The sequence below is a fragment of the Passer domesticus genome, chromosome 1 (assembly GCF_036417665.1).
Source record: "Passer domesticus isolate bPasDom1 chromosome 1, bPasDom1.hap1, whole genome shotgun sequence".
In the NCBI taxonomy this organism is placed as follows: Eukaryota; Metazoa; Chordata; class Aves; order Passeriformes; family Passeridae; genus Passer; species Passer domesticus.
The window spans coordinates 142,850,144-142,863,188 of record NC_087474.1 but is presented as its reverse complement, the minus strand read 5'-3'; the positions used below and the strand labels follow the sequence as shown (position 1 = coordinate 142,863,188).

The 13,045-nt window shown below is 39.7% G+C and overlaps 1 protein-coding gene across 6 annotated transcripts in view; it reads right to left on the bottom strand.

Annotated features, from left to right (window-relative positions):
* OXR1 (oxidation resistance 1) overlaps positions 1-13,045 on the bottom strand; it is a 256,987-nt gene that overhangs the window by 125,756 nt on the left and 118,186 nt on the right. For 4 of the 6 annotated variants that reach the window (XM_064394450.1, XM_064394423.1, XM_064394452.1 and 1 more), the window contains exon 3: positions 2,899-3,095. In XM_064394450.1, coding sequence (XP_064250520.1) covers positions 2,899-3,095 — 197 coding nt within the window. Of the gene's footprint in view, positions 1-2,898; positions 3,096-10,396; positions 10,563-13,045 lie in introns of all 6 variants that reach the window. The other 2 variants (XM_064394432.1, XM_064394442.1) reach the window with 1 other exon arrangement.

Genomic DNA, 13,045 nt, shown 5'->3' with positions numbered 1-13,045 from the left:
TTTTATGTATTTGAACTCTGTTGTCATATCTATAAACTACTTTACACATCATGATAATTACTTAAAATAAATTCTTAAAGAGCAGGAGAGTACCATAAAACACATTTGGTACTTGTTACCTCAAGCTCAGTTACTCACTGCCATAAACACTGTCATTTGCCAATTTGTTCTGAGGCTAATGCAACAGAATACTAATTTTAAAATAAAAAAGTCAGCCGAGAACATTACTTTTCTAACATATTTTCTCAATCCATTTACTTGATCTTGAGCACAGGTTGCTTTTAGTAGAACATAAAAACAAGGGCAAAACAAGGTAAACCTCTGTATAATTGTACTAGGTTAGCCACAGATTTAGTGTGCTTGTTTATGCTATAAAACATGCCAGTCAAACACAAAGCATCACAGGAACATGCCAGTCAAACACAAAGCATCACAGGAATCTGAGGATTTTTTCTATTTTAGAGTAAGGATCTGTTACAGGTGTGTCAGTACATTCATCCTTAGAAAGTAATAAATGATTTGATTATGTTTTAACTATCAGAAATAATTTTTGACACAAGTGACAGAAAATTTCTTTTAAGGCAAGAAGGTGATATAGGTCATAAATTAACATATGCTCTAAGAGGTTAATTATTCTTTCAGGTACCAAAGCCATAGACTCAATATTGGAGTAACTCAGTCAGTACAGTAAACATGTTCATCTGGTATCAGTACTGTGCTGTCCAAGATTAAACCATCCATTTTCACAGTCATCAGGAATGTGTGCCATCAAACATTTGAGAAGACACAGAGCAACTCTTGTCTCTTTAATTTGCCTGTCAGCATAAGTCAGACATAATGCACCATGCAGTAATACTGGCTTAGCAACTTAATCTTTGTGATTTAGACAAGTTGCATAGACAAGGTGGTATGTGTAAGAACAGAAAAACAACACCTCTCCCATCCTGGGTCAGTCCAGATGGCTCTGGACTCTTCCAATACTCTGTACAAGGATAACAGAAGATGATATTTGGAAAAAGCAAGTTTGGCCACTTTCTGTGGTCTGTTCCCCTCATACTTCCCTAGGGTCTGCAACTGTTGTTCACTAATGTCAGCATCTGTTTATGGGCAAGTTGCCCATGACTGCTCTTGTCTATAGACACACTGTCCATGTTCCAGCATGACAGGCAGAGAGGCAGTGGAGTATCCACCCCTGGAGACTGTCAAAACTCAGCAAGACAAAGCCGTGGCTGTTCGATCTGGTGCTGGCTGAGGTCCTGCTTTAAACAGGACACCAGACTATGCAACCTTCAGAGGCCTTTTCCAGTCAACAAGTCTGTCAAAAAAGTGGTGCACAATATCCAAACAAATATTCAGATGTATGAACAACATTCTGTTACTTCAGCACAGAGGTTACATCCTGAGCAGCTAGGGCTCAGACCCTGTGATCACTCAAAGCACATACACATTGGAGTTCACAACATAAAGATTGTGGAAAGAGTCCCAAAAGACACTGCAGTGAGTCAAATTTAACAAGTAGATAAACACAAATCTTAGTCTGTAGTTCCATATGCAGGCTGTCTTTTTGGTTCTCACAGAAAAATATTCAACTATGGTCAAATTGGCAATAATACATTTTAATACTGAATTAGATTCAGAACTCATTTTGATGATGTGGTGGATTTCTACTCTCATTGTTACTCTTATGAAACCCAGCCCACATTCCAAATCCTGCTTCACGTATAAAGCAATCTTGGCTTAGCTTTGATATTCCTGTAAGATCACTTGAAGAAAATAGGAGAATAAAACACTACAGAGCAAAATTTTTGGGAATCACAAAATGCAAACACATACAATCACTCACCACTTAAAATACAGACTTCATTATTAAGATGGGTACATTGCTAATACAGTTTCCTTTTTTAAAAGCAACATAACTTACAGTGACAGCCAGTTTCAAGGGATCAGACAAAACACAGTGAAAGATGTCTAAGAAACACATTTTTCTTGATCTTTTAGACAAGTGAAAGACATGTAAATGGTTCCCTTGGAGCAGAAGAAACAATCACATTATACTGCAATAACTCAACAGCTCACAAACCATTGCCAAGCAACAGGACAAAAGGCAACGGGCAGAAATTGATACATGGGAAGTTCCACCTGAATATGAGGAAGAACTTTACTGTGCAGGTGACTGTGCTCTAGAACAGGCTGCCCAGAGAGGTTGTGGAGTCTCCTTCACTGGAGATATTCAAGAGCCATCTGGACACAGTCTTATGCCATGTGGTCTGGGATGAGCCTGCTTGAGCAGGGAGATCAGACCAGATAACCACTATGGTCCTTTCCAACCTTGCCAAAAGGAGTCAAGCACAATCTCAAAATTATTTATGGGGAAGCAGGCTGCAAAACATATTCCAAGGTGCCTGAGATGGTTTTAAAGACTCATGCAGATGCTGACATTCCAGATGAAAATCCAGAAAACCAAAATATTCAGGGAAAGAGACTGATAAGCCCCATAAAAAGTTCTTCACACTCAGTATGCCTCCTCCCTTTCCAAACTGCAAATCCTTCCTAATCAGGAACATTCTAAACAATCTCTGCTGAAATTCCAATGCAATCCATTGTAAGAATTACATTTTTCCTAAAGCATTTCCTAAAGCATGCCTTCTTCAATACTTCTTATGAGAAAAAAAAAAAAAAGGAGTAAGAAAGAGTTTAGGTAAATAAAGGAGGTTAATTCTTTAGAGCAATTTGACATCAGCATTAAGATAGTGCATAAGCTTAAGCTTATTGGTCACTGTGAGCATTTGTAAACTTAGTAGCCAGCCACGTAAGCAAAAGACATAAACCACAAATAAACAGACTCTGCTTTCGTAAAAAAGTATGTTTGATTTTTTTTTTTTGTGAAGGAAAACTCACCGATGGTGTAATATCTCTTCAGGTCACTCCTCCGTGGGTTGCGCCTTTGGGTGTTTGTGGTGTTGTCCTGCTCCTCCTCGGAAGCTGCTGTCTGAGTGGCAGGCAAAGGTTTGCTGGGCTGAGGTGTCTGAGCTTCTGCTGCCACTGGGTTGCATCCTGGCCCACTAATATCCACCGACTGGGACTTCTTCTTTAATCTAAAGGCAATTTAAGACAGTAAAGTATTACTGATCACCATTCTATACCTAGATTATGTGTAGAATAACAGTGATATTCTACTGCTCATTGTACAATAATTCATGCATGTCACAGCTGAACAGGGAACGGCAGTGATAAATTAGGCCTTGCATCAATTTCCCCTTTCAGGTTCTGCTAAATCAATTACAGCTCATCTATCCCCCATGTGGCTGCAAATAGTAAACTGCCCTCAGATCAACCTGCAGAGCTGCTGAAGGATCAGTCCCTAATCTATTTCCAAGCCAAACTGCCCACCATCACCCTATCATTAAGCTGTTTGGTTTTAAGTTTCCACAGATGAGGGGAGTACAAAGAAATTAAACAATTTGCACAAAGTTGCTGAAAACCTTGAGAGAAAAGAACTGACGTATGATCTTCTGAATTCAGATGTAGTTCTTCAACTGCATTTCGCATTCTGCAGTATTTTCAACACATTGTTTCTCAAGAATCCCACTAACCTCAAGTATCATTTTTGCACTGCAATAGCAGTGGACAAAGGAAAATAAATTCTCTATTCTGCAGAAGAAATTAGTGTTCAGCTCATTACTGACAGACAGGTACTGTATGAATTATTAACCACTATTCTTTGGGCCAGATCATTGAACTAGTTTTTTACCCCTCTAGCTGCACACACATCCAGACATAACATCACAGCTTGTGCACATGTATATTCTGAAACATTGTCAAAATCCATTTTAAAGTGGAGGTAAATGATATTATCACACTCAACTCCTCCTCAGATCTAGACATTTTATCAAAGTTCTGAGGGAAAGACTTAACTAACTCTCAAACCCTACTTTGGAGCAGGGTGAGTACACCCCTGTCACTGATTCACCATCGTTCATGTCTCCACTATCTCTAGGAATGTAAAAGAGAGGTTACTATGCTTCTAAAGTTATTGAACAGAGACAAATGACCTGTTGCAATGAAGTTCACAGCATACACATTTGATTTTGTCAATACTTTTCTTAAATTAGGTCTCTGTAAATGTATACAGCTGACTACATGATTTGATCCTGGAAATAAAAGAGGTTTATGGCATTGCAGTGGGATATTGATTTGAGGGGAAGGGATCATAACAACTCTGAAATTTTGAAGCAAGTGAAGTAAAATGATAAAGTTCTGCAATGCTAGAGGATAATTTTATTAGGCTAACAATTTAATGCTAAGCATTCCCCTCTTAACTTTGCACTTCCTTATTTTTCAAACATTTTCTCCAGGTATTGGCTGCAATTAAACAGCATAGACTACTCCACTGAGTATGGAATCTGCTAGTTTAAGATATAAACTGATTAAATATTGTCATAATAACAACAGCTTCTCTAAATAGGTTGGAAAACACACAGGTCATGATCAGCCTCCAGAAGTTATGTTAATGTATCAATGTGTATATAGAATATTATGAATTACACTATGAAGGTAAAATAACTATACTCATACAGAGTATTGCTTAGTCCAGGGAAAGGACTAGAAGTTAGAAAATTGGCAGTTAGAAATTAACTTCTCTGTGTGATTCAATAAAACTACTTTCACTAGAACCTATTTCTGGACTAGTCCAGGGTGTCTTGCATTTGAATTAGTGGTTCTCAGCTCCAGTGACTCCACACAAACAGTTTGGGTTGACAAGGACATTTTTCACTCCTACATATAAGAAAGGCTGTACTGCATCATCTAGACAAATATCTCCACCAAGTCCATCAATGGATATCTTTCCAGCCTCCAGTAGATTCTAGTTTATGGGTTTTCTGAGTTAGACACTGCACCTTTGGAGTTCTATTTCTTGGTTTGTCTTTAATTACTCCAGAAATCATTTAAAGTTCTGAGGTAGGCAGCATCCAGCCTTGATGGTTTCTGGTTTAAGTCTGCACTGCGTTCAGACAGCAACACCAGTAGCTTATTTTAATGACTTATAAGAGTGACATTATGAGAAACAATGAACAACTACTGCTCCACATAAACTAGCTGCTTACATTTGCTCCTGCTGTTCAAAGGGCCCTAGAGATACAGGATAAAACTGTCACTGTGATAAAACTATCCTTACTTGAAGGGTCTTGGTCAGTGGACCCTCATATGGAGCCAGTGGAGACACAGCTTGGGATAAACTAACAGCACTATGAGCACATACATATAAAAATCAAGAATGGGCAGAGCATCCTCTGAGTAAGAGGATGTGAGAAAAAAAGAAAGCACTTTTGCTTCAAATTATGTTCCTGAAACTAAGACCTTGCTTTGAACACTGCCAGCTTTAAACCTACAGCTGTTCAAATATATTTACCTAAAATGAAGGCTGGAATATTTCATTGAATTATTGACAGTGAAATGCTGTTCTACCACAATGTTATTCTGCTATATTGTTGAATATTCCATCTCTCAGGTGATATAAAAAGCCTTTATAATTTCTTACCACTAGAAGCCTTTGAAGATTTAAAGGATGACTTTTGAGAAGAAAATCACTAGTTTTTAAGAAGTTATGCTCTACCTCAGACCACAGTATTCACTGTGATTGCAGAGTATTGCTTCTGTGTTGTGCAAAATAGCTGTGGGCAAAGAGGCTGCAAAGTGTTCAGCACCTCTCCATAATCCTGAGGCCCCCAGATCAATAAGGGTACACATGTCCTGCATTATGCAAGTCTATGTTCTGCCCCAAAGGAAGACAGCAGGTGAGTGGAAATAAATTTTACAAATTGAAAAATACTGTTATGATTTATACTTTCAGCTGTGTTATGAACACATTCTTCACCAACAAGGCTGTCTGAAGGACAGTCCAATTAATAAAGCTGTCTGGAGGTAGCTAATAAAATAGCTTTCTGCACTGTGGGGAACACCAGATTGTTATTACAAATACACTGTCTATTCTTCTAGCATCACATAGGAATAAAGGGATAGTACCTGTCATTTGCACTGTAAAATTTTCACATGGCCTTTTTGAAGTGACTTATGATTAATAAATGACTTGGTTGAAATGCTTGTAGCAAATTAATGTTGAAAAATTATCTCTTGCAATTGAGAATAATTTAAAAGTAAGACTTCCAAAGAAATAGGTACCAAAATTATCAAAGCAGGACCATGACAGCCAAGCAAGTGCATGTAATATTGTCAAACTGCTCTTGAGAGACCATGGTGACAGTGCTTTTGCTTGCAGGAAAGACAAAGGGTCTGCATTAATCCAGACTGCAATAACAGGGTCAGCTGAGTAGGACACAGGTTCAAGCAAGGACACAATTTTATGGCAATGACTTGACAAAAAAAACAAGCAGTTTACTCTAATGCATCTTCCTTCAGCCCACCTTAATTGTATATTGATACAACCATGGCTAGCAAATAGTTTTAAAAAACATTGTAGTCTTTGAACTATATCTTCAGTAGACCACGTCTTGAAAGTAAGTCTGAGTTCTGCATGCATTTTGAAGCCAAGAGAATGAATTCTCCATAAGCCTGACCCTTCTTCAACACCCTGCTCTATTACTAGCTTTGTGTTGCACTTGGTCTTGGGTTTTTTGCTGGGTTTTTTATATATATTACAGCTGCACATTTGGGCTGGAATGATTAATTCCTCGTCAGAAAGGAATCTGAACATGAAATGCCTTGGGATCACATTCCTCATTCTTCCTTGGTTTCAGGCTGCCTGCTTGTAGAAAAATAAATAAACGTTATAAGAAGTACTGTGGCAAAACTTTTTTAATCTTTTATTCTATGTATTTTGTAGCAGCCTTCACCTAACTTTTCAACAATGGCAACACAGTCTTTCAATATTGCCTGGTGTGACACAAAATGCTGCTGCTGCAGCCTCCCAGCTGGCAGCCAGATAATGATGGCTGCAAAGACAACACTGCACAGCTGGGGCTGGGAAATGCTTGTCTGACAGCAAGGACAAAGTCCTGAGATCTGAAGTAGAAGGGGCAAAAATTTCCTTTTCTGCAACTATGCTTAAACCACAGGAACTCTAGGGGAGAGAAAACCATGCAACAAAACTAAGAAAATCTGCACCCTTTGGGAGATGTGAAAACCTGACCTGGTTACTGCTGCTGTCTTCTAGCTACTGGCAGCTTCTGTGAATTTTGGTTGTGCTCTCCTTGGGGTCTTAGAAGACACAGCGTGTTCCTAGCAAAAGTGGCTCATTCAGAGGAGAAGCTAACATGGAATAACTCTGAAGGACCAGCTGCTGACAAGTAATCAAGACAACATCCTAGGGCCAAAGCTGGGGTTACCCAGTGCTGTTGACCAGGTCTGTGTTTGCTTGGAACACAGCTGAGCAGCACCTTGGTTTGACACAACCCTGCTGATGCACCTGTTTGTTTAGTTCAATTGCACTATTGCTAATAAGCCATTAAACTCCCAATTTATTCATTTCTATCTCACTGTATTTTCCTAGGACATAATGCTGCTCATCCCAGTAACTCCAGCTGCTGAAAACCTTCTATGCAGCCCTGGTACCCCTAATCTACTGAACAGAGGCACAAAACCCAAATCTGCCTCCCAGCACCCTCTGGTTACTAATCACTGAGGGTTTGTGCATTGAGCTAATCCAGGAATGTGCATCTCCAAGCTGTGTGATATGACAACCCTGTAGTACATTGACTAGCTGTTGAACTTGCACTTTATTCCTCTGTCCTTTCTCTGCATACAACTGCAAGGTTTTCTACTGCATCTTAGAAACCACCTCACACATGCTTTTACCTCCTCCTGCCCAGCTGGCACCCTGATCTCCCCAGCAGCACTTCCCAGGAATGGGTCACTTTGAACAGTTTCTTACCAGTTCCCTCAAAAAACAACAACAACAACAACAACAACAACAACAACAACAAAAAAACATTAACAAAACCAACCCCCCCGCAAAAAAAAGTCATCAGGCACTTGGTATGTATGGCAGGCCATACATATAACAAGTCCTGGGGCCAGTGAATTACCCAGAAATTCTGCTGTAGAATTTATGAGCATTAGGATTTCATTCCTGGCATTCACTATCACAAACCTATTCCATCCCTAATAAAATCCATGTTGTTTTTTTGTTTTGTTTTTTTTTAATATTACAATGTCAAACTGCATTTTTTTAAAACAGAATGACAAAAAAACCCAAGGCATTATTTTCTAAAGAGACCTTGAAAGCACCTAAAACCTTCATGGCTAGCAGTCCAGACTGAAATAAAAGGAAAAAAAAAAAAAAAGAAACCATTTATGGTAGAAACAAACAGCCAAAAGAAGCATCTAAGGAGCTGGGAATCTCCACAATTAAGTCTTTGCAAATTTCTAAGTTAAAAACCCTGACTGCAACAAAGATTTGGAGGAAAGCCTAGCTCATTCTTATCTACTGAGTACAAAAATCCCCTCTCTGTGCCCCTTGTGACTATTGCAGAGATTTTACTATGCAGTTAATAGGAGAAGCAAAATCTTGCATTAGAAAAGTGATGTTTACTCTTCAGAGATGCATTTACGGATTTTGAATGCTCAGAAGAGCTGGTTATGAATTTGATTTCTTCGTAGCAAGAAATGTGATTCAAACTGATGTCGACGGACAGGTTTTATCTGATTTTCAGAAAAAAAAAAACAACCAAAACAAAACCAGGCAAACTTCTCTTTTAAACCCAATACTACAAAGGTCTGACAATTTAAACACAGGAGAAGTCCTAACCCCCTGATGTCTGCACAGAGAGCCCCCAAGACAGTTATTTTATTCTCCTGTGGACACACTGGTTGTCCCCCACAGGCAGGACAGAAATGTGCATTTGCGCACGGTTGGGACACTCTTTGGCTGCTTTGGCAATGCAGAGGGATCAAGCAAAAGGCTTGTGGTCTGCAGTCAAGCTCCACTTACCACCTGACACTTCTGCCTGCCTGCAGCTTGAGGCAATGCCATGGAGGGCTGCTAGAAAATCTTTTGATGCTTTTGAATATCAGCTGGTTATGGCTCTGGCCATCCCCTCCCAAAAGGAAGATAGCAGAATTAGACTGGCACAGAAGAAAACACCTGTGATGATGATGAGTTGGTTCTTCATGGTACAAGGCGAAACAGAGTGTGGGAAGGAATTACCAGCCAGGAATAACTGGGAATCAGCCCAGGGGTCTCTACAGCCATCAGCAATCAGAAAGAAAGAGGCAAATGGTTTTACACTGATGAAAATTGCAGAAGAACCAAAGGAAGGCAAGCAACATGTTTGGGGCAAATACAGCTAAGTACTTTGACTGGTACATATAATTGCATGACAGAAATAATTGTACAGACCAGGAGTATCACTTGGTACAGAAAAGAAAGACACGAGTCAGGCAGAAAGCATCCATTAGAGGCTATGAAGCATGCAGGTACTTCAGCAAACAACTTCCCCGAGCCGGGGATTGCTGGAAGGTGGAGATTTTTCACAGGGAAAGAGCCACTCAGTGCATGCTCCATCTTTTGTATTATCACTAATTATCCACTTCCAAGTACTGCAGGCAACCGAGTGCAACAAACTTGCAATTCAAATCTGAATTGGCCATTATGAATTGCAGAGGAGAAGAAACCAAACACCGCAAAGCAAACTAGAATACAGGACGGCGCTAAATCAATGTCTCACAGTAAACAAACAAAAACCTGCAGAAAAGCCCTTCAGTCTGTTCCTTAATGTGTTGATCATGCAGCAGAGTTTTCAGAAAATGCAAGCAGCATATGAGATCATTTGACGGCGCAGAGCAAACACAACGTGATCTTCACATGGGTGGCGATGGGAAAGGATTCGGAATGAATTCACACCTACTCAGCCCACAAAGCAATTCAAAGTGGCAGGTATGTATTAACAATGTAACATTGAGCCCAGCTTCAGCAAAGAAAGCATTTGCAGGCATGAGAGCTATGTGAAAAAAGAGGCATTTCAACATTGTATTTTGCTTTATACTCTCAGCATTATGTATTTGAACAAGTAGGGGAAGCATACAAAACACACTTTTTTTCCTTTATACACATTACTAAAAATTACCATGCAAAGACACAGCAATTGTTAATCGTCAGAGTATCAGAAAGCAAACCAAAACCACCTTTTTTTGTGGCCACAGCACATGCAGGAAAATTGCCACCATCCCTCACTCTATAACAAAAGACAACGTCGAACCAGAAGTTTTGACCAGGCTTCAGGGACAAGATGAATAGTATCTAAGTAATTGAAAAATAGCTTATTTTTCTGTGTGGAACAGGCAACCCACACCCTTTTAACAAGATTTATAGACAAAGTTGGAGCCTCATGGGTTTCAAGGGCACATCACAGAATAAAGAGTTACAAAAATGAACACAAACCTTGTGATTATTCCTGGGAGCATGACAGCACTGCTACAGGTAAACCCTTGGAGGATCATTTACAGAAGACATATAGATTGGTGGCTGCCAGGTTAGATCCATGAATTCCAAGCAGGAGAATCCAGAATCCACTTGTGGTTCAAGTGTGACAAGGCATTTTCACTGCCTGGGAGAGAAGCGTTAGTGAGTCCATGGGCAAAGGAGTCAGAGCACTCTCCACACCACACATGGGCTTGGAGATGTACATCCAGGAGGATGAGGCATGGCAGGAGCAGGGAGGGAGGTGATGATGATGATGATGATGATGGAGAGGAAAATGGCAGCAATCACACTAAATACATAATTCAACTCAAATAGTCACAGCATATACAATTCATTCTTCTTTTCCTGCCTATGCCTGTGCAAGGATTAACAGCTCAAGAACATATGGCTTCTCCATGGCTGTATAATATTTTACAGCTGCTTTACATGGTGGAAATAATATGCTCTGCTACTAAGGTTTGTGTTTTGTCAGGGATGAGAATTTCTTGATCTTTCTTTCAGCTTTTTGAGAAGGTGGGTTGCAAGGCTGTACTATTTGCTGACAGATATCTTGATTCTGGACATGTTTTAGAAGAGATGTGTAAAGTAAATTACTATTTTGAATCTCACTATTTTGTTAATAGCTGCTATACTGTTATTTAAATAACTCCCACTAGTTCCATTTTCACAAAAGCTCTTCCAGTGCATTATGCAAATCTACTTCAGTACAATTTTCATGGGTCTTGAAATTTCCAGCTCTGTGATATTCAGCACAGAAAAAATTTTGCATAATGGTTTAAAAGGGATAATGATTTCTATTTCATTCTTTTTTGTCTCATTAATACTGCAGAATTGTATCTATTGCAACTTTACTTATAAGGATGGATGCAAACTGTCCAGACTATTTTAAGGTTGTATCTCTAAAGAAAGTCTTTACTTCACCTGGCTAGAAATTTCTGAAATTGCTTTTTTTATAGGCTATGCAACCAGCACCCAGATCCTATTTCCCTGAAAATTACTGTGAGATTGTCACACATCCTGTACTGTGGAGGATCACGTTCCACACTACCATCCTCCCTCCCATACACTGAATTGAGAGTTTTCAAGGGCCAGTGTATCCAGGGGTCTGGGAGCTCCACTGTATGCTCTTAGACATACAGAATACCTTGCTTACAGTGAAGCCATACAAACTTGTAATATTTTTCCATGTAATTAACTTTGTCATAGTATCAATTATTTTCTGTGCTAGCTGCAAGTAATGTATACATCAAAAAAGCTGTTTTATCCATGGACTTTAATTCAGGCAATTGCATTTACATTTCTGATTCCAGCCCTATGCTTGACTGTTTTCAGAGTTGTTTACAAGTCAGCTGCAATATCCCTGGGCACTTAATGTTCCTGAGATTGCTGTGCTATGTGCAGTCATAACATGCATACATTTATGTAGTCAAATTTGGAAGCAAAAGGGCCTTTTAACTTCTCAAAAAGATGGCAGAGCAGGTTGAAAGTTACAATGCTCTTACAGTACCACAGGTTTGTGTGTTCTAGTTCTACCATCTCAACAAACAATCATCAGCACAGCAGACAACCACAGCTCAGGTTCAAATAACGTGCTGTGGATATGCTTGTCACAAGATATGGAAATGCAAATCTGCACGTTCTTCTCCCTTGCCCAGTAAATTATACAGCTTGAAACAACTTTAAGACCTCATTTGAAATATAAAACTAATTTATATGTCATTATTATCTCTATTCAATGCGATATAAATGGGATAAGACATTCTGATCTCACCACTGAAAACTCAGTGAGGTATAAAGGAATTTTGTGAAAGGGGAATTGATAATAAATCATCAGTGATTGAGATTCAGCCAGCAACATCTGAGCCCAGGCAGATACAACAGCCCTGAGGCTGCAGTTCCTCCAGGGAAGTGGGGACCTTTTGGTCTGGCCTTCCTCCTGCAGTGGGCATCCTGCTCTGTCTGCTGACAGCCTCTGCCTTGTCACAGGGGGCTGCTTGGCAGCTGAACACCAGCCCTGGGCCAGAGGTGCAGCAAGCCAGAGAGCCCTTGGTGAGGGCTTAAGACATGCTTCAGAGTGCAAAGAACATGCTCTGTGAGCTGCCAGCAGATCACAGGGCTGAGGAGGGGAGTCAGTCCGGGGCAGCAGAAGCACAAATCTCACAATAAATTATCCAAACTCTCCTCATGCTCCTTTCCAAATGGAACATCTTCTTCCTTGAGCCACAAGATTTACCCTTGTACTGAGGCTGAAGTGCCCTTTGGGCAAAGTCTCTATGAGGAGGCAAAAACATCTAGAATTTCTCCTTGCTAGGAACACAAACTGGTTCTCAGAGTGTTCTGTAGGGTATAATTATGTCAGGTACATCTCTGTGGAGACACATAACTTGTCAAAGGCAAGTCAGAGACTAGGCAAAATGAGAAATTTTTCCTCATCGTTGCCAAAGCAGAATTGAATTTTTGCCTTCCAACTTATAATAATTCAAGTATTTTGAATAATAAGTAGCATTTTAATGAAACATGCAGAAAACATATAGACAGTATAAAATGAGCTTTATATTGCTTGGCTTTTTTAAATATTTGATCTATACACCATATCCTTCATTGAAA